Source organism: Rhagoletis pomonella, unplaced genomic scaffold (assembly GCF_013731165.1).
Source record: "Rhagoletis pomonella isolate Grant_MI unplaced genomic scaffold, Rhpom_1.0 Rhpom_scaffold_00008, whole genome shotgun sequence".
Lineage (NCBI taxonomy): Eukaryota > Metazoa > Arthropoda > Insecta > Diptera > Tephritidae > Rhagoletis > Rhagoletis pomonella.
Window position 1 is genome coordinate 24,736,218 of NW_023458562.1, and position 18,634 is coordinate 24,754,851.

An 18,634-nucleotide genomic window follows, 5' to 3' on the forward strand; every position below is an offset into this window, starting at 1 on the left:
TTTTTTTTATTTGTTTATTTTTTTATCTATATCTCTTGTGTAATTTTTAAGTTTATTGTTGTTTTAAAAAGAACAAAAAATTATTTATTTTCATTTTTTTATGGTTTTTCAGTATTTAGGCTTTTTTCAAATCAAATTAAATTTATGTACAATTTTATTTTATATTTAATTTTAATTGAAATAGTTATTTAAATTAATTTACTTACTTTACTTTAAAAACCCCCACGCGCACTCGAACCTGAGATCTCAGAACCAGAATCGGTAGTCTTCACTCGAAGCCACAGCCGACATTTGTGATGACAGCAATTAACCACGTTTTAGTTTTGGTTATGCCTATTCAAAGACAGATGTCGCTGATCGCATAAGTTGTTCGAAATCGCCGAAATGGTAGGCCGTCGCTTTAGCACATACTGGTTAATGAACTAGTATTTATACTGGCTGGTTTGGCATTTCACTGCGGAGAACTGGTATAATTATAGCCCATGACGAACTGGTATGACTCTCCCATTTAATACCAGTTTTCGAACTAGAATTTCTACCAACTAGTTTACTTTTTTCTGCGCGGAACTGATATTATTATGGTTCATAACGAACTGGTATGACTTTCATCCTTAAATAATAGTTCATGAACTGGAATTTTTGTATACTGGTTTAGCTTTTCACTGCAGGGTATATACATATATTTGCATTTACAAGTAGGTAAAAGTTTTAATAGTTTCGGAAGGCACCACGCCCCCTTTGCAAATAGCCCCCACTTCTCTCCATGAGTATGAGATTGATTTAGCAAAGCAAAGTCCTTCTTCACCTGGTCTTTCCAACGCAGAGGAGGCCCTCCTTTTCCTCTGATACCAGCATCGCGGCCCGCGTTGGATACTTTCAAAGCAGGAGCCAAACCAGCGGAGCCGCTGAATTTTAATTCGCCGCACTATGTCTATATCGCTGGAAAGCTCATACAGCTCATCGTTAAATTGTCTGCGGTATTCGCGCTCGCCAACACATAAGCATCCGTAAATCTTTCGCAGAATCTTTCTCTCGAAAACTCCAAGAGCCGCTTCATCAGATGCTTCCAATGTCAACGCCTCCGCGCTATAAACCAGCACAGTCATGATGAGTGACATATAGAGTGTGTGTGTAGCAGGTGTCGAAAATTGCAAAAAAAAACGGTGCAGCCGTTCATGAGATCAGCTCTTATAAAACGAAAGGACTTCTTTTTAATAATAAACGCAGATAAATAGCCAATGGCCGCACGCTTGGCGGGGCTTGAAACACCTTTCGAACTGTAAAAAATCTTTCAATTCTATTCTATACATATCTATAATATGTTCTCCGAATTTCCAGCAAATCGGACCATGAATAAGGTATTTTCTAATAGATCGGTCCCTGGTCCACCAATCAGAAAAAAGTATCATACATATGGCACACGATCTTCAAGCTCTGAAGCGCAAGTACAACTTTGAGATCGATTTTAAGCAATCGTTATTCATATACCCACATATGTACATTTATATATATATATTACTTTTCATATCAATTCAAGTCTATTACATGCGCCCCCCCGCTTTTCATTTTTAATCTCGTAAATTGTTTATAATGACTTTTGCAAAAATTTCAAAATCAAAAGTTATCAAAACAAATTCTGTGGGACTGGGAAATATTATTTTCTACTTTTCACTCCTTTTATAAAAGCGTGGTATTTATATAAAAATTTTTTGTTTATTTTCTTCTTTTTAGTCTTGTCTATATAAAATTTTGCAATAGGTATTAAAATAATTCAACGATATTAATATGTATGTACACTAAGGTGGTACAAAAATGCATGTAAAAAAATTTGTATGCTCTCACCCCCCAAAATCGTTTTATACCGTAAAAAATATACCCTTATTATTTTGTTTTGTAATCAAATAGTATTTAGAGGTCGCTCAAAGCGCTCAAAGTTTTCCATCTATTTTATATGGGGAAAAAACCAGTTTCCGTAGAAATGATATAGAATTCTTGAAAATCAAGATTCCCAATAATAATACCCAATTATTTTTTAACCATTTTTTCATAGTAACTATATTTTATAGGTCCGCCAAAACCCCTAGAAAATGCTATTGGGGATAAATAAAAAATCTTTAGTATTAAAAAATGGCAACCTCTAAATATTTTTTGATTTCAAAATTAAAAAAGGGGTATACTTTTTTTCGATATAGAACAATCCTAGTAGGTGAGAGCATTAAAATTTCTACTTTACTTATTTTGGACCACCCTAATGTGCATACATACAAACACTAATTAATTTCATTTAAAGAAATTACGTGTCGTGGTAGAAATTGTTGATCAACTTCAATATATCAAGAAATATGCATATTAGCGATTTGGTGTTGGAAAACTTTTTTGTAGGAAATTGAATGTCCTACAAGTTTGGTATTAATATTTTTTCTGTAGCTCTTGTTACTTTTGAGATAGGGGCAAAAAAACCAGAATTTCATGAAAAAATTGGGTTTAGTGGCACGTACTACCTTGCTGAGGGAGTTAGGATTACACCGCAATTAGCACTTTCGTAGAGCGTTCAATTCTAAAGAAAATCCATCATTGACCAAGATTATACCATAAAATGCCTCTGAGCTGTAGACTTTTGAAGAAAATACTCAAAGTTTACGTGTATATTATATGGGAAATCTTTGCACGCCTTGGGCGAGTACTAAATGTTAATATTAAGGGTTTAAATTTTCAGGGTGTTTATCTAGGTGTTTTCCACAAAATTTCGAGGTAGGAGTGAAAAAAAACAATAGTCGCGAAAAAAGCACCCTAATGTATATATATATATATATATATATATAGTATGTATATATAATCTTGGTATATATTTAATTATACATATATTTTTGTTGCCTACACACGGCATAGCTATTAGGTACACTGAGGGAAATAATGCATAGTAAAAAATTAATACTTTATATTTGATTATCGTTTAAAAATGTTCGGATTTAAAAATAATATTTTCATACAAAATGAGCGTAATTGAATTGAATATTTACCAATGTACAGTACTTTCGTTGACGTTTATAGTAAGATCAATTACGTTTCTATTTGATTTTAATATTTTTTCCCTCAGTGTACTTGCGCCGGGTATTTAATGTTCGGCTCCGCCTGAACTTAGACTTTCTTACTTGTTTTTACTTTATTTGGTGCTAGTTATACAAAGAATTTTAAAAGTGCCTCTCAGCGGTTCTACCTTACTATATTTTTAGTATGTACATTGTACATATCCGATATTTTTCAAGGCACGCGCCTTTTGTAAATTTACGTTTAAAGTGGAAGCAAACGCTTATCAATGAAAACCAAAGTACTTTTGTAACTATTTCACCGTGCGACAAAAACCAAAAATTTTTAAAACACACCAAAAAATCAATGTATTCACAAAACTAGTAGCCAAATATGGTATAACTGCGTTTTTAACTTTGCTCTGGCGGCAGGATTTTTTTTTTAAAGACTTTGAAATTTCTAGAATGTTATTGAATAAAAAAATATTTGGTGCATTGTAGAGTAAAAATATGGGCATCAATTAAACGGAAACATTCTGTAGAATAGAAAAAATTTAACTTTTGGGTGCACAAGGACGAATAATTATTGAAGATGTCCTTTTCAAAATTTATCCTTGAATATGCTTGGAAATTTTCAATATATTTGTTTTTTTTTTTTAAATATATTCAAGGACTAATATGCAAACTACCACATCCTCGAATTTCGTCCTTCTAACTTTATTAGTTTTAGATAAAAAAAATTTTACACTTCTCGCGACCAATCAGTGTTACCCAGGTTTTTTTGAGAAATAAAAGGGTCCTTTATGGATTTTGCGAAAAAAAAGCATTTTATTGTTAATTTTCCACAGATTTTACTTTAGTTGTATTAATTAGTTTTTAAATTGTAATCCTTATTTCCAGCCATCAGTGCAAACTTTGAGAAAAAACTTCATTTGGCACGCAGGTCTTTCGCAAAATCTATAAAGGACCCTTTTATTTCTCAAAAAAAAAAAAACTGGGTAACAGTTATTCGTCGCCACGCTGTACATAAATGAAGACACTGGAATCATTACACTGTACAGCACTCGGCTGGGTATTGAACCACACCAATTTTTTTTAAGAGATTGAGTCATAGGCAAAAAAGCGATTTCTCTTCTTTTCGAAGTTAGCCTCCGAAATTGAGGTATGGGTACGGTGACCATAAATATATTTTGAAAATGCAGGACAATTTTTCAAAAAATTTACCTACATATAATTGCGTAGTATAAAAATAACAAAAATATACTACATATATACATTCCTCGTCATTTGAATAGCGCACCCTTTTTTTGATTTTCTACCACACAAAGTATGCTTGACAAAATTTTTATATGGAAGAAAATGCGCAGCACTGTCAACAAAAAAAATTGTCGCCCCTATGTTTACTTTTTTTTTTTAATTTTCAAAAATTTTTAACGTAGAATATGCTATATTTTTATAAAAAGTTAATCAATATTAAACAAACAAAAGAAAAACTGTACCTACTAAGTATTAAAAGGATGCGCTATTCAAATAACGAAGAGTGTATATTTCTTAATTATTAATCCAATTTTAAACTTTAAACATAAATCGCATTTGCTTCATTGGTATTAATCTTTTAGTAATGAATATTTACAAAATTATAATAAGGCATATTACATATTACTTTACACGAAATATGAACCTCTGTAAAGCAAATTTTTTAGGCAAACTGGTCGTTGGGTGTTTCAAAGAAGTGTTTCCGAGATTTGTTCGAAAAACGTATTTTTAGTACTTTTTCAGTTATTCCTCAATATCTCATGAAACGACCAACAGTTCGAAAGGTATTGATGGGATCTTTGCAAAAATATATATATTTTGTGCAGATTGTGTTCCGTAACATCTACATTTCTCATCAGATTTTGATTTACCGTAAAAAGAAAATGATTGAAATTTCAATTTTTCGATTTTGGTCGCTTGTAACACCAATAATTTTCATCGAAATTTTGTAAGAGGACTGTAGGTAGCTTATGTTGATTGGATAATTTTTTCGTGAGATATTGACGAATAGGTTCGAAATGTACCAAAAGCACGTTTTTTGAAAAAATTACGAAAACGCTTGTTTGAAAGGAAAATTGGTTCGGAAAATATTTTTTTTTCTTAAGCGATTACCACAAAATTTGTAGAACAGTGTTATCGATATATTTGATGCTGGTCTTCAATTTCTCGTCATCCATTGTCCATAACCGTACAATATTTAGAACGCATTGACTAGTTGAACCATCAAAACCAGCTTACCCTTATGTAGTTATCAATTAGTTATCGATACTGCTTTTATTTCGATTAGGAAAAGTTAATTTTAAAATATCGAAGAAAATGCGGGACAAAGGCAGGACACGTGGAAAAAATCAGTACATTTTGGGGGTTTTCTGTTTTGAAAAACTACGCAGGACAGATCTTTAAATAACAGTACGGTCCTGCAAAAAACAGAACGGATGGTCCCCGTAGGTATGGGCCTTCTAAGTTCGAAATGGGACCTTTGCTAAAAAAATATTTTTTTTTATTTTTATATGTAAATAACTAAAAAACTAAAAATATAGACATAGTCCGCCTTTTGCTGTTACTTAAATGTTATATAACATTTTTTGTGCAAACTTACATTATAGGTGATATAAGGGGTCAAAGGTCGGGTATTCGAAAAAAATTTAAAACAAGGAGATTTTCAATACTAATTCATCCTGGTGCACCCAAAAATTAATTTTTTTTTCTATTCTACAGAATTGTTCCTTTTAATTGATACCCATACTGTTATTCTACAATGCACCGAATCTTTTAAATAATTTTTTTATTCAATCATATTCTAGAAATTTCAAAGTTCTTTTAAAAAAATGCTGACGTCAAAGAGAGAAACCGAGAACGCAGTTTTACTTTATTTGGCCCCCAGTTTTGTGAATATATTGATTTTTTCGTGGGTAAAATTCACTGTCGCACGGTGTTTTAAGCGAAATTGAGTCTTATAAGAACTCACTTTACAACAATTTATTGGTTGACGCAATGTTTCTTATCTTTTACAGTGAATTTGTTTGTTTGTATTCATTTAAATGCATATTCTTTTGAACTTTATTCTGTTATTACATCTCGGAAAAACAAAAAACATGTACAAGTACATGTCAGTGTGTATATTAAGTTTAATAGGGAAAATAAATAGATTAATATTTTGCGCTTATACATTTTTCAAAGTTTTCGGCCGAGCTTCTCTTGCACATTGTGGTGTGTCCTTTTACCATGTAGTCGCACAAATGTTGGGACCTACTCTTTTACGCTGACTCCAAACGGCAGAAGGAAAAGTAGCAAATATATAATTTTTTTTTTGTGTGGTGGTCGGACTAGAAGTCGAACCCGCGTCCCATCGGATGATATTCGCTAACCGCCCACTTACGGTAGCCGTAAATAAGTTTTATAGAGTTATGCATTGCTTATCATAACTCTACGACACCCATAAAACGACAACTTTTGACTAGTTGTTTTCTTATAATTTAACTTTAATTATATTTTTACAAAAACATAGTTCATTATACATAAATTCAATTTTCAAATGTTTTGCAAAAATAAAAGAAACATCGACAGTTTCCAGAAGGCCCCTTTTGTAAGGTATCTAATGAGCTAAAATGCTCTACAAAATTATTCCTCGTGAAATTTTATAGAATTAACCCAAAATAATTTTGCCACTTATTCTAAAAATACTCAGGCAAAAAATTGCAAACTTAATATGGCCATAAAAAAGTTTGATCAGTGAATGCAAAAATATCTGGAGGTTTTACTATACGGGTTGGAATCATTCAGCCCGCACACAATGGCGCTGAAATTTTTGCACAGTGTATATGATAAGCACCATGTACATATTAGGGATGTTGCGAATGTGGAATTTTAGACATCCGCGCAAATGCTTTTTTAAAATTGGTCCAAAAAAATCATAGTAAAGAAAGAAAACAATGTTGGTATTTAAAGTACAGAAACAAAAAAAAATAACATTATTAAAGGGAAAAATATTCTCTTTGGCGTACGTCAAAGGTCAAGTAGGTGTGGGAACTTTTATGACTGCCATCGATAGCTCGGTTATATAGCTTAAGAAATAATATGACATTTGACCAGGCTTGTTACACAAATACACCCGACTAAAAAATATTGGCTACAATTTGTGAGTTTGTTTGCCAAATATACGTTTTATCGGTGCACTTGCACAACATTCGCATTCGCAAAAGCTCCGCATTGATCATTGCGAACGCCAATGTTAAAATTAATGCGGAATCGCCGCGGTTGCGAATGCAAATGCGAATGTGAATATTCGCAATAACCCTGGTACATATACACTTGTTGTCAGCTGATAAAGTCAAGTGACATGTTGGTTAGTTTTGGCTATTTCTATTTTATTTTTATTTAATGTTTATATTTTTTTATAAAAGTTTTGCACTTTACCTAACCAGCCCCACATAAATCCACATTTCGAACTTCGTACAAAAATTATGATAATTCAACAAACTTTAACATTTGCACCCAAAAATTTTATTTAGAATTTTTTTAAATATTGTGGTTATGCAGTTTTGTAGGTCATTAAATTTTAGTAGGTCGAAGTGCAAATTTGAAGACGCTAGAAAATCGCGCTGATTTCTAATATACATATATATATTTTTTTTTTGCTGATGGCATTTTCCTCCATACAAACCTGGAGCATAGAAAATACACAACACCGTCAGCCAAAACAAAAATATTAAAAATCCACGCGATTTTCCAGCGCCTTGAAATCTGTACTTTAACCTACTAAAATTTAATGAGCAACAAAATTTTCAAAAAAATTCTGGAGTTCTGAGATTTGTTGAACTCTTATAATTTTTGAACGAAGTTTGAAACGTGGATTTATATGGGTCTGGTTAGGTAATATACTAGCATTTTATAAAAAAAAAATATAAACATTAAATAAAAAAAAAACAACGTAGCCAAAACTAGTCAAAATGACAGTTAACTTAATCAGCTGACCCCAAGGGTATATTTATTTATTGAAATATTCACTCATTTATTTATTTTCATTTCTTATCAGTTTTTTCCTTGGTTTATGTTTTTTGCAATAAAATATGTTTGTTACTGAAGTATTGCACGAACAAAATCATCACAACAGGATTTTGTTTTTAAGAGAAATTGAAGGTTAACAAAAATAAATGAAAACATTGAGGTATTTTTTCTGATATTTCTGAAATGGTTTACTCCAATTTCAATATTTTCCATCAAAAATAGTGGTTGCCTGTAGAAAAAAAAATTTATATAAAGTAAGTCCACTTGAAGTGTACCAGAAAAATTTCCCGAAGTCACGGATATTTAAAAAAATATAATATCATTTCAAAGTACTTACTTAAAGTACAGTCATTGGTGAAAACTGCAATTGAAAAATTCACTATGAAGGAAATGTTCAACAACTAAGTGATACATACCAATCGATTTAATTTTTCACCGAGAATCAAATTCCGAAATAAATTTTTATTTAAAAATAACTGTTATTTGCAAATTATTTCGATAAAAATCAAAAATAATTGTTATTTTGGATTTATAAAATAAAAACCAGAAGAAACTGGTATTTAAAGAGTAATAAAATAAAAGTAAAGTAAATACTTAGTAACTTCCTGCTTACAATGCTTATGCTGGCATACAGTGGCGAAAATATAAATAGAGAAGAGACATTTTAGAATTATTTGACTATTTCACTTTCGTTTATTAAATGTTTATTGTTTTTTTTTTTATCAAAGTGTAGCTCTTTATCTAACAAAAACAATTTAAGTCCAAATCTCAAACTTTGTACAAAATTTTGGAAAATTTGACAAAGTCAATTAAAATGTCGAGCATTTTAACTCGACTTTTTGGAAACATTCCGAGTATGCAGTTTTATTGTATGGTTTTTCAGAAAGGTGTTGCTCATTTTCTCCATACAAAAAATTTCGAACATACTTTGCATGGCAGAAATTGCATGAACAAAAAATTTTCACAAATCAATGTTAAAATTAGAATCGGTTGAATTGGATTCACTTTGGGATTCCAATAGTTCGTATAGAAAATTTTGATTATGTATCTTTATAAAAAATGTCATAACTTAATTTCTAGTTTTACTCGAAATGAAACGATCTTTTCGAAGTAATGATTAACAAGTAAGAAAGTCTAAGTTCGGGCGGAGCCGAACATTAAATACCCGGCGCAAGTATTAAATATATGTTTTCCACCTTTCCGAAAGCTACCGCTACATGATAAGCCGGGTGTATACATTTTAGGTAAATTAGCGTCCTTAAATTTCGAAGTATTGCAGTTTCAAGCATACCTGAAATTTACCGTTATATGAAAAGCGGCCTCAATTTTAGTTTGATTTCAACAATTTTCAACGGTTTGCTTTTATGTGGCAAGCACAATAACCATACCGAGCTTGGTACAAATTGCTAGAACGGTTAGCGAGATACATATATGTGATCACAAGTGGGCGGTGCTACGCCCATTTTCCAAAATTTTGTCATAAACGTATTTCTTGGTAAAGAATTGTTGCAATCATCAATTTTGAATAAATTAGCTTTGATATTTACTGATTTATCGAAGATTTTGTATTTCTCGAAATTACCGTTATATGGGATGTGGGCGTGGTTATTATCCGATTTTAGAAATTTTCGGCCAGTTTGTATGCTGTACCAGGACCAACAACTGTGCCAAGTTTGGAAGAAATTGGTGTAGCGGTTACCAAGATACACACATGTAACCATAAGTGGGCGTGGCTACGCCCATTTGCCAAAATTTTGTAATATTCTTATTTTTCGTCTAAAACTCATTGCAAATATCAATTTTGAGTGAATTATCTTCAGTAGTTACTAAAATATCGCAGTTTTCGTTTTTCTGAAAATTACCGTTATATGGGAGGTAGGCGTGGTTATTGTCCGATTTTTAAAATTTTCAGGCATTTAGTAAGCTGTACTAAGGCCAACAACTGTGCCAAGTTTGGAAGAAATTGGTGCAGCGGTTACCAAGATATACACATGTAACCATAAGTGGGCGTGGCTACGCCCATTTTCCAAAAATTTATAATATTCATGTTTTCCGTCTGAAACTCATTGTAAGTATCAATTTTAAGTGAATTATCTTCAGTAGTTACTAAAATATCGCAGTTTTCGTATTTCTTAAAATTACCGTTATATGGGAGGTAGGCGTGGTTATTATCCGATTTCGCCCATTTTCAATACCATCCGTCCCACGCCCAAAAGAAGTTCACGTACCAAGTTTCGTTAAGATATCTCAATTTTTACTCGAGTTATCGTGTGCACAGACGGACGGACGGACGGACGGACGGACAGACAGTCACCGCTTAATCGATTTCTCTTTTCATTCTGATCATTTATGTATACATTTGTCTATATCTATCTCGATTCGTTTTGCCTGTTACAAACAACCGTTATGTGAACAAAGATATAATACCCTTGTGCACAAGTGCGCTCGGGTATAAAAATGCTAATTTCTTTTGAAATCTTGGCAAAAATGTTGTTGAAGTAGAAAAAATAATAAAAATTTTTGTAAATTTCAGATTGATTCTAAACATTTTCCACATACATATTTAATGTGCTTCCAAAACTTATTCGGGGTATTCACAACGGTTTCGTAAGTGTCGTATTGTTGTATATCGTAAAATACAAACGCCTAGAAAATATATTAAGGGGGTTCGCAAAGTAAAAAACAATAATTGGTTGTCGTTTCAAGTTCTCTAAACATTTACTTAAGATTTTAAAGTATACGACATTTACGACACCGTTGTTAATCCCTCGATTATTTATTTAAATAGAACAGATATTCTTCTTTCTAAAGCCATATAAAAACTTCAAATTGGTTACAAATAACCGAGCTAAAAATTGGTTAGTAACGGAAGTCATGCGAAAATAGTTGTTTAATAATAAGTTGAGAATTTGTGAGTGTTAGAAAAATTTTGAAAACAGTTTCGTGAATTCCTCGGCCAGCTCTTACTAGGTCACTTACAAAGATTTTTTTTTTTATATTTTGTGACTCCGTGTTATTCAAGGTAAACGATGGGCGCAAGGGTGTAAAAACTTGTATTTTTAATAAAATTGTTAAACACAAAAATAGCAAGTTCCTGACAGCGGATTGAGGTAGAGAGTAGCAAAAAACAATATACATAATTTTATTGGCGTTTATAAAGCTTACATGAGAAAAGGGTTGAAAGTTTTACCCATTTGGCACATTCTTATCTGAAACGGCTTAGGAAACCATACATTATAGGCCTACTTCGCATTCAATAGTTTTATATACAAGTAATATACAACAGAGAACTATAAGTCGCTGATCACTCTTACTCTTTACCTCTAAGAAAAATACGAAGAGCTTCAGGGCTTTTACACTTTTAAAAACTGTTTGCAAATTATCCTTATCAAATATACATGCACACATGTTTTTGTACAATAAAAAAATATATCAATCACACTGCTTTTAATGTAATTATATTTTAAAATCAGTTTGTTGAAATTGATTTGTTTAAAAAATGCAAGTTCAGCGACTTTCGACATATTGACATAACGCCAAGTTAGGTTGCAAATAAATAGAATTTTGTTAAATGAGATAAGAAAGTTGCCAATAGGAAATTTCCATGTTTAACACCTAGCCATGGCATATCGTGTGCAGCAAAATTGGGACGAAAAAGGTGAACTATAGCCATGAGGACACTGGCCAAATTCTCAAGTACTCAATCCTTATGAGATTTTCCCTCCCCTTCTATGTGTTATTCAATTCAGAGCGCCTTCCCTCATACCAAAAAAAAATAAATATGTATTAAAAGTATTTAAAAAATATAACTTAATTTACTATTCATTCTTCTAGATTCTCTCTTTTAGTATTTTAATTTTAACTTGCGGCAATGGCAGAAGCGAAAATCCCTAAAGATTTGTTTGTGGTTCCTTGACCAAAAATTAACTTCTGGTTAAGCACTGCAATAACCAGAACGTATGTATTTAATGAAACTAGATTACCTTTTTTCATAATGGATTACATGGGTGGAAGGAATCTCAACTGCGAAGACTGGGTGGAGCTAAAGGTATTCTGACAAGAAAAAGCATTCACTCATATAATGTGGCTAATTACTGAGAACCTGGCGGCTGTGGCCACAAAATGGGACTTAGAGTACGTTGTAATCATGGAATTTTGTTACCTGGCGCCAGATACAAATGTAAACGACTTTCTTTAGTTGTTCAGCGCATTATTGAGCTAGTTAGGTGCGTGTTTACCCTACTTTCTAGTATTTGCAAAGCAATTTAAGTGCAGCTAATAGCGCCAAGGTCTAGTAACTGATTTAGGGCCGTTTTCTCAAGCAAGTTTTAAAATTTATCTGGACTTTAAAAAAAATGTTGTTCTGAAAAAAAAAATATTTGAAGGGCAGATAAATTTTAAAACTTACTTGAGAAAACGATACTTAACCTTTTATTCTAAATCTGGTGCATTGGTAACGGAATGAAGCATTCATAGCAGGCCTTGTTAAAAATACTTCCAATAGGAATTCAAGGCTAACAATAGTTTAATAGTTAAATAGTTTTGTGGAGTTGATTGAGAACCGGCTTTCTTGAAAATATTTCAAATTTTTAGGGAGCATTTCAAGATTTTCGGAACTGTCTCGGGATTTTGGGGACTACTTCCACATTTTCGGAACTATTTCAGATTATCGGAACTACTTCGTGATTTTCGTAACTATATCAAGGTTTTCGGAACTTTTTCGGTATGTTAAGAAATAAAATATATCTGTGATTTGCTTCGCTGAGCTGAGATGAGGTGAGTTAAAGTGAGGAGCGGTGAGTTTAGGTGAGCTGAGTTTAAGTGAACTGAGTTGAGTTAAATTGAGGTGAGGGGAAGTTAGGTGAGGTGAATTGAGCTGAAGTGAGGTAAGTGGAAGGTAAGGTGTTAATTCCTTTATTTGAAAGTATTTCACCATCCACTAAATACCTTAATATGTTTGTGGGAGTATTTTGTAACTCTGAAGTACCTGAGGACTTTAAATCAGGGTGTTTATCGTCTGCTTAATACTTTCCTTTTTTGCACTCCAGAGTACCTTAGTTTTTAATTGAATATTAGCAACCCTTAAATACGGCAGTATTTTTTATTTGAATACCTAACAACTCCTAAATAACAAAGTTTTTCTTTTTTAATAATAATATTAATAAATAATTTTTTTTTTTTACTTGAGTATTTAGACAAAGTCAAATACTAAGTATTGGGTATTTAGTACCCAAACTAATACTTTAAGTACAAAAGTATTTAAGTATGCCCATCACTGCTCTATGCGAAATTTCGCATTGGGCACTGCCACTGAGGGCAATGCATCAAATATGTAAATATATATAAATATATATATATATGAATATATATATTTTGTCGATGTTGTTTCCAAGTAAATGCTTTACTTATTATTAAATGCTTAGTCATTAATCATCAACAACTAATAAATTAGTGTAAACAACCATTGTAAACAAGTAATATTCTAGATGTTCACAAATCATCAACCAGGAGCCAGCTAATTAGTGTCGTAAAATGAAACGAGAGGAAAATTACAGGAGGCAAATATGTATGTATGTACATATGTATTACTTGAACGAATTTAATTCAATTTATGAATTAAAAAATTTGAAAACACCAAATACTACCATTTGTTTTAAATGTAGGCATCTATTAATGCTTATTAAAATAACTAACAACAACAATAAAAGAGAAAGTACTGCATACTTTATCAATTAGCTTATCTGTTCCATGCAAATCTACTTCGACCAGCCGCCACCGGTTAGCGATTCTCCCGTTACATATTGCTGATTCTTCGTAGCGTAAGCACTGCGCATAGAAGTCAAGGGTTATCATTCGCAAACATTTGCTAAACATTGTTGCTATTGATGCCGTGGTACAAGGGAAGTGAACCTTATAACCCACAACAACAATGGCAATCACAACAATAAAATCATCGTCACCCTCTCTTGTCGTTATCACTATCTCGGGACCTGAGATTATGCTCGTGCTTTCGATCCGCGGCTACCGGCTGTTGCCTAGTCGCTTTCATTTGGCATTGCAGTGGTGGCGGCGGTTGTGAGAGTAACGGCTGGAATGCCTTGAGAGCATAGTGGTTTGGTTATTTCGAAAAAAAAAAATATTAATTTGAAAAATAAAATCTCCACTAAGCGGAGAAAAAGTGCCAAAGTTCGAAACAATAAAAGCCGTATAGGCGAATTTTCATTGCTATCCTAATCGCGATGACGAATTTTCAAGTTTGCCGTTGTTGTTTGCTAGAGAATCCTGCTTATACGTACAACATCTTCGGTGAAACTACGGTCGATGGCAAAGACTGCCACGTGCGCGACACCCTTGTCTGCGGTGTAGACTTGCGCGCCGCTTTGCTCACCTGCGTGCCCAATTTGCACCTTGCATTCGATGATGGACTGTCGGCTGTAATTTGCGACCATTGTTTTTTTGCGTTTGCGCGACACTTTGGAATTCCAGCGTCGCTGTGAAGAAAGCGAAAGTGAGCTGAGACGGCGCTATGCAGATACGGAACGTGCTATCGATGAGGCGCTACGCCTTGTAAATTTTCTCGACACTAAAGGCGTCAATGCAGCAGAGAATTTTGGATGTTGCCAAAGCGGATTGCAGCATACGGAGGAATTAGGTAAGCGAAAGATACAAATGTTTTACTAGAAAATACGCAAGCCTGATAGAAAGTGAATTCCCACTACCTTCATAGGGCCGAATGAGCTCGCCATGTTGGACGATCTATTGCAATTGGAAGAGCACAACCTCAAACGTGTGTGGGATGGTACGTTAGCTTCGCCGAATGAAGAAAATGCCGCACTTAAAGAAACCACAGATAGAGCAGTTGAGGAAGTACGGCTCTTGAACGATACGCCAATGGATAATGATATGAAGTCGGTGGCAGCTGTAGCGACCATTGAAAAACATGTTAACCCAAACACGCCAGTTAGTCCTCCGTCACACACCGATAGTTCCGCTTCCAATACTGATTGCTCCTCGTTGGATGCTTGTCAAACGCGAGATGTGTCGCTAAAATCACTACATCCTTGTCCCGAATGTGAAAAGAAGTTCACACGCAAATTCCAGCTTAGATTGCACATGATCTCCGTGCATAATTTGGGCGATGGCTTGCAGTACGAATGCAACGAATGCCACAAGACTTTCGCATCGCGTCACAGCCTCAGCTACCATCAGCGTTCCGTGCACTCGGACGAGCGGCCATTTGCGTGCACACACTGTGATCGTCGTTTCATTTTGCGCACACAACTCTCCTCACATCTGCGCATTCACACTGGTGAAACGATACCGCGCACCTTCGAGTGCCTTGAGTGTAGTAAACGTTGGCGCACCAAATCGGACTTGCGCACCCACATGCGGACGCATGTAAAGGTGCAAGAGCGTCCCTTTAAGTGCGATCAATGCGAGAAAGCATTCTTTACTCGCGGTCATCTCAACTCGCATCTGCTGGTGCATAGCGGCGAGAAGCCTTTCGCTTGTCCCACCTGTGGCAAGTCATATCAATGTGTGGGCAATTTAAATAATCACATGGCGCGGCAGCATGACTTCGAACGCGGTTTGGGACGTGGACGCAGCGCGAATGTTGAAAACGCAGAGATATAAAAATATGCATAAAATGTAGGAATTTTTAGATTTGTTTGTTACTTATTAATCGGTTATTGTACTTACTACATATTGGCTGCGTTTCTTTATACATTCCGGATAATCTCATTTCACAGCCGGAACAAACAGAATACGTTTGAAATATACGTTAGCATATCATCAGGAATATTCTAAAGAATAAGTAAACAAAAAAGTTTATTCCAAATGTTCAGAATGAATAAAGAAATGCAGCCATTGTTGTATATCCTAATAGTCATTTGTATGAAGTATTATAAGTAAAATTTGTTTTAATAGATGTGCTAAACATAGGCTAATACTAATTTAACGATGGTTAATCGTGCAACTATTAACACAGATGATAAGGGCGACATTTGGTTTGTGATGTTAGCTTTTTTAATGACTACTTGTCGGTTTTTCCCCGATCGGTTAGTGGTTATCTGTTTTTATTTATTGAAGTGAAACTTCTTTAGCGGCGGTTGGTTGGTTGGGAGTAAATTGGCAAATTCAACGGAAATTGCACACGGAAATGGTGCAACGGAAATGGTTGGGGCTGAAACAAGTGCTTCTTGTGTGTATGCATATGGTATTAATTTAATAAACATTTGCTAATATATAAAAGGTTAAAGAATAACACTTAGAAAAAGACCAATACAAGAATGAAAGTAAAGGTGACTACGTACATAGATAAAGAAAAGGATAAAGGCAAAGGTAAAAATAAAAACAAGAACAAAGATGCGTACTTATATCTATAAGGGCAAAGGTGAAGGGGAATATATAGATGAAGAAAACGATAAACATAAAAGTAAAGACAAAGTGGAGGATACCGATAAAATTAAAGATGAAGATAGGGGAAGAACGACTAATATAAAGGTAAATACAGAGGAAAGGATATAGAGAGAGACACAGAGACTCATCCTGAGAACTATTTTGGGATTTTAGAGATTTTCGGGATTCTCGGGATTTATCGATAAAATAATCGATATTTTGGTCGGTTTTGTTTGTCGATAGTTTTACCGATTTTTCTATCGAAATTTTTATCGATATTGTTATCAATTTTGCTATCGGAATTTTCGGAACTTATCGATATAATAATCGATATCTTTATCGATTTGTTATTGATTTTGTAATCGATGTTTTTAGATATTTTGTTAGCGATATTTTTCATCGATATTTATCGATTTTGTTATCGCTATTTATAGATTTTGTTGTAGATATTTATCGATTTTGTTATCAATATTTATCGATTTTGCTATGGATTTTGTTTTCGATATTCATGAGTTTTGTTATTGATATTTATCGATTTTACTATTGATATTTATTGATTGTGTCACCGATATTTATCGATTTTGGCATGGATATTTATCGATTTTGTTATCAATTTTATTATAGATATTTATCGATTGTTTTATCGATATTTATCGATTTTATTATCGATATTTATCGATTTTATTATCGATATTTATCGATTTTGTTATCAATATCATCGATTTTGTTATAGATATTTTATCGAGTTTGTTATCGATATTTTTATCGATTTTTTTATTTATATTTTTATCGATTTTGTTATGGATATTTTTATCGATATTTCTATCGAGTGTCTAATAGATTTTGCTACCAATATTGTTATCGATTTTGCTATAGAAATTTTTATCGGTTTTGTTATCGATATTTTATGGGATGTTACTATCGATTTTGTTGTTGTTGTATAAAGATAAATGTGAAGATAAAGGAAAACAAAATAACATAAACGTAATTAGAGCGAACAGGCGTAGCGGTAGGGATCTAGATAAAAAAATATAACCTTAAGCAAAAGCAGATGTATGTATGTATATAAATGGTTATGAGACAAAACAGATACATATGTGTGTAACGAAAGTTTCACTTCTCCAGTGGGGCTCGCTTCACTTGTAATTCCACATACAATTGTCAGTGTGGCTTGAATCCGCTCCCATTGGTACCTATAGATCCTGCTTTTATCATTGCTTACGTGTATGACCAGCTTGGTGCGTCTTGGACTTTTTCGGCGTCCTTACGGAGCTTCCATTACCGATTTCTGACGTCAATCAGTATGTGGCTGCCACTAGTTGGCGAGCTTAAGGCACTAGCAGCAGCTGCATGTTTGCTATGTGATAAGCTTAATACTGGAGGATATGGCTTTTGCACTTCTAGCCTCCCGACTTAAGTATTTCACTTTTATGAGAGGAAAAAGGTCTTGAGCTCCCCCTTTCCGGGTGCAGTTAGTAGGTGCAGTTGACCATTTTTTGTTGAAACAACACGTGGAGAAAACAGCACTCAGACTACTTGTTGTCCATTGTACCATTTTCTTGTTCCCATAATATATTTTAAATCTACTACATGGCTTGTTAAGTGGTAAAGAGCTCAGGTGCTCGGCTCTCATATCATCGCAGCCAAAAGCCTCATAGATAATTGCAAAATCCCATTTTCTTTTAGGCAGGAGAGCCAAGTGGGTTTGTCATGAATGGCTATCACAGTCAGGTGCTTAACCTGTTGGCGAAAAGTAACCAGCCAACAGTCCCACAAGTCGTCTGCAAATACATAGAAAGTCACATCGAGAGCAACATGCCATTACCCAACTGTAGCCCTTCAAAGACTTCTAGTTACTGCACAGCCATATGTTCACCCAATTTTTTACCGTGGCTTCGACGGCCGGTAGCGAGAGTGCCTAAACTGGTGTGAGACCAAGGAAAGCCTGATCTGAGCCTTCCCAAGTCAAGTGGTCAGTTGTAGTTCATGGCCTTGAGGATTGCAAATACCTCAGCCTGGAAGACCTAAGCATATTGTCCAAGAGAAAAGTGAAGCTTATCCCTATTAACTTCTATTTCAGTCAGTTTTCAAGAGTTAGTTTTGGAGCCATCAGTGAAAATTCGACAATGTATGACTCTGAGCTTAGTGCTGGAATTAAACCAGCA

The 18,634-nt window shown here is 33.9% G+C and overlaps 1 protein-coding gene and 1 pseudogene across 1 annotated transcript in view; both read left to right on the plus strand.

The window, feature by feature from the left end:
* Positions 1-15,752, plus strand: part of LOC118745235 (zinc finger protein 268-like) — a 31,790-nt gene extending 16,038 nt beyond the window's left edge. Inside the window, exons 3-5 of the mRNA XM_036478761.1 lie at positions 14,325-14,503; positions 14,556-14,721; positions 14,797-15,752. Of these exons, the coding sequence (XP_036334654.1) occupies positions 14,325-14,503; positions 14,556-14,721; positions 14,797-15,704 (1,253 nt within the window). The 3' untranslated portion in view covers positions 15,705-15,752. The remainder of the gene's footprint in view (positions 1-14,324; positions 14,504-14,555; positions 14,722-14,796) is intronic.
* LOC118744492 lies at positions 13,546-15,170 on the plus strand (annotated as a pseudogene).
* Positions 15,753-18,634: the final 2,882 nt, after the last annotated feature.